The sequence below is a fragment of the Austrofundulus limnaeus genome, unplaced genomic scaffold, assembly GCF_001266775.1.
Source record: "Austrofundulus limnaeus strain Quisiro unplaced genomic scaffold, Austrofundulus_limnaeus-1.0 Scaffold111, whole genome shotgun sequence".
Lineage (NCBI taxonomy): Eukaryota > Metazoa > Chordata > Actinopteri > Cyprinodontiformes > Rivulidae > Austrofundulus > Austrofundulus limnaeus.
Window position 1 is genome coordinate 341,108 of NW_013952513.1, and position 3,965 is coordinate 345,072.

A 3,965-nucleotide genomic window follows, 5' to 3' on the forward strand; every position below is an offset into this window, starting at 1 on the left:
GTGTGTGTGTGTGTGTGTGTGTGTGTGTGTGTGTGTGTGTGTGTGTCTGGCATATTAGGAATTAAGGACAGGAAGCTGAGCTGTTTTCACTGAGACTCTGTTGGCTTTGAAGTCCAAACATGCATCTAAATGAGCCCACGAGCCCGTCTAAATCCTGCACGGAGCAGAGAGAGAGAAGCTGCTCACCTGGAAGATACTCGCTCCATATGGCGTCCTCCATGCATTCAACAGATTGTCCTTTCCCGTGCTCACGAACCACTTTCCTGCAGATGAAACACGACACGCGTTAGAGCGCCCGGAGACGCGGCTGCGAGAGTTCCCATAAAAGACGGGCGTGCGCTTCGTACCGCAGTAGGCGAACTTGAGCGACAGGACGCAGCTCTCGTGGAGGTGCAGCTGGTACTTGTCTGGTTTGGAGACGTGCAGGACCTCCACGTTGCTGCTCTCCATCCCCACGGCGAGCCACTCGCCTGTCGGACAGTAGCCCAGAGAGAAGATCTGCAGACGGACGGAAAGTCGTGTGAGGACCAGGATACGAGGGGAGATAAAAAAAAAGACAACAGTGTATGAAAGGTGTTAAGTCTTTTATTTCAAAGCCCCAAGTTAAGTGGAACGACTGGACGAAGGAGAGAAGAGTTCAAGGTGCTGAGTGAAAACAGAGACGAGGCAGGGGTGAGGTAAACTCAGAGGGGAGATGAATAAAAGAGTGATTGAGAGAAAGGAAGGCAGCAGATGCAGGGAGATAAAAGTAACAGAGGAAGTCATTACACGGGTGGATCGAAACTCATTTGACAACAGTGGTCAACTCGATCCCCCTGCTGTGACAGAGAGGGCTCCTTTTCCTGCTTTAATCCTGCATGGATTTACTACACTGTCTGCATGTGTCTGAACTAGAGTTCAGTGTGGAAATTCAGGCCAAAATGACATGCTTGATGGTCGGGCTGGATCTAAAGTTGTGTAAATTAGTGATGGGTCAGGCTTGAACCAGCTCTCGTGGTCAATCATGTGAGGATAAAAGGACATATGTGAACAAACTGAGTCCTCCAGGTCTGTTATCCTGCATGTGTTGCTTGTTTCTCTGCTCCAACACACCTGATTCGAATGAGCGTGTGATGAACAGGCTTCTGCAGAACTTGAAGAGGTAATTCAGTGACTGAACCAGGTGTGTTGGAACAGAGAACCAATAAAACATGCAGGATAGTGGAACCGCCCACCCCTGATAGGATTATTCAAGATTCAAGTAGTTTAATTGTCAAAACATACAGAGAGTTGAAATTGCGTTACTCTCTTCCCAGTTACAACATTAAACAAGTAATCAACAGAAACTGCACAATCTAATAACGTAAATAAACAAAAAAAGTGACAATAAATGTGTAATACAATATGGACACAGATACAGATGAATTTGTGACATCAACACAAAATAACAGGAAATGGAGGGGTACTCAGTACTGCAAAAATAAAGATCTTTATACAAGAAAAAGTTGAATGTTGCAATTATAGTGGAATAGAAGCCTAATGCTGATAAAAGTRAAGTGAASRATGCAYWTGAGTGTAAAAGTGATGTGTACATTCAATTCTCACAGTTCAGGGAGAGGGAGGGGGTGGGGGAGGGTATGGCGGTAGAACATTATGTGCAAAATGTCCAGTAGTGTATGAAACGGAGCAGGGTTAGCGTGCTCGAGTACAGTGTGCTATACTTTATGGTGTTATATGAACAGAGAGGGGGGGGGTAGACGTGTCAATCAGCAAGTTAAATACAGTTTGAAGTTTGTTTAAAATATTAAATAAAATTAAGAATATCTGCTTTTGTAACAAATACGCAAAATTAGGAAATTATAAGGTTTCTGATTAAAACACAAAGTGTGAAAGTGTTTATCAACACACAAAGCTTTCATACTAAGTTAAGCTAAAGGCTACAGATCATAAGTTAAGAGTCAGCTGATCCACAAGAGCCGAACTTCCCCTCACTAGTTTTAATCGACTTAATGTGTAAATAATGAGAAAATTTAACCCCAAAAATCATCCATAAAGTTAGGGAGTCACATATACGTACATGGGAGTAAATTTTGACAGAAGGTTTTTCTAATGTACTACCACATGTCAGTGTTTTCGGTATAGAACTGAAATATTGTGTCTCTGGGATTAATTATAATTTCTCCCTCTATCCACCTGCTGTATGATGCGCGCACAGAGGCATACAGGCAGCAACAGCAGGGGATTTTTTTTTTCCACACCGGAGTTGGAGGAAAAAGGATTTTCTTTTATTTTTTATGTTTACAACGGGGCAGAGATATAAGAAGACGTGGATGTCAGTTGCACATACACATGTTCATCAGGACCAGATGAGCAACTCCAATAGTGATGTGTGCATCGATACTGAAATATTGATGCCACCAGATATTAATGCTCTAAAATCAATACTAAAATGAAATTATCGATACTTTGATAATTCAGCTATTTCAGGTAATGCATATCATTAGCAAGAACACAGTGCAAAGTAACTAAACTATTACAATCTTGTCTAAATAATACCCAGTTGGTGGGAACTACTTTTTCTTCCGCCTGGGTAATGCGTAAGTGCAGCGTCACACGTTCAGTCACTCAGATGTTACATGTTCAGAACACTCTTGTTATCAAGCTTTAATTTTTATAGTAATTCTTGATAATCAAACAAAAATGTATTTTAATGATTTCATAATTTTATTTTATGTCATTATTTTATGTTTTAAAACACATTTTTCACATTTTCTGTCTGATTGGTTTTTCTGTTGTATCAGCTCGGTTGTAAACGAGGACACATCAATACACGTCTGAGTTTACAATAAATAAATAAATAAATAAATAAATAAATAAATAAATAAATAAATAAATAAATAAATAAATCTGTCTTGCCTTCTTAATGAAGCGGTGATTTAAAACTTACAATTTTATTTAGATTTACAAAACATATTAGGTATATTTGCACAAAGTATGAGTATCAGATCAGTATCGCCTTAGTCTTGTACCAGAATCAGAAAGAAATCGGTGGTTTGGAACACCACTACACTTCACCTGAAGCTGCTCATCTTGGTAGTTTAAGAGTTGGCTTCTGATGTTGGACTGGATGATTTTCTACAACATCAAGCTCCTCCTCAGCAGCCACAAACACACCCACAGGTGTCTGTTTCCCCACCAGACGGTACACAGTGAAAAATCCTGAAGTGTGTTTGAAATTATTGGTATAATTTTACACAAAGATTAGATTTTTTAAAACGCTTTTTAAAAAAAGAGAATTGTATTACACTCTCATGAATACGATACTTATTTTAGTCTAATAGGGAGTGGTGGCGCAGAGGTTGGAGAAGGTGAGCCTGTAAATTGGAAGGTTGCCAGTTCAAATCCCCGAACCAACAACAAAAATGTGTGTGGAAAACCCTCATTCAGGCCCTCAGCTGCTCCTCAGGCATCTCAAAATGGCATCTCATTGCTCATGTGTGATGGGAAAAAACAGAGAATTTATTTCCCCACTAAGTGACCATAAAGGTTAATTATTATTATTATTATTAACAAATAAAGGAGTAGGTGCKTCATCCTGTTGAGGAAAGAAAAAGAAAAGGTGCAGAATGTGAGCGCAGTGCACAGCACAACTAATGTGCACCGTGGCCCCACCCTGCTCTGCTGAATCTCACATGGTTTAAAAACAAAGCTTACTGTAATTAAAATAATAATTTCATTCGAGCTAATCGGTCAGGTTGGACTGGGCTTGGACACAGTGTCTAAGGCCTCAGGCTGGGTCAGGCTGGGTCAGGCTGGAATGTGTAGGCCGGATCTGAACTCTTGTCTGAACACACCTGATCAGGTACGTTTATCGCTGTTGACGTCAGGTTACCTCCATCAGTTTGTTACCTGTGAGGTGAAGTCGTGCTGCTGCAGCTGCCGTCCCTCTCGGAGGTCCCAGCAGCGCACCGTGTTGTCCAGCCCCC

The 3,965-nt window shown here is 41.1% G+C and overlaps 1 protein-coding gene across 6 annotated transcripts in view; it reads right to left on the reverse strand.

Annotated features, from left to right (window-relative positions):
• Nucleotides 1–186: 186 nt before the first annotated feature.
• The window catches only part of tle2b (TLE family member 2, transcriptional corepressor b), a gene marked incomplete at its 3' end in the record, with an annotated part of 117,703 nt that continues 113,924 nt past the window's right edge, over nucleotides 187–3,965 (reverse strand). For all 6 annotated transcript variants that reach the window (XM_014014183.1, XM_014014182.1, XM_014014181.1 and 3 more), the window contains 3 exon segments: nucleotides 187–263; nucleotides 348–498; nucleotides 3,889–3,965. In XM_014014183.1, the coding sequence (XP_013869637.1) occupies nucleotides 187–263; nucleotides 348–498; nucleotides 3,889–3,965 (305 nt within the window).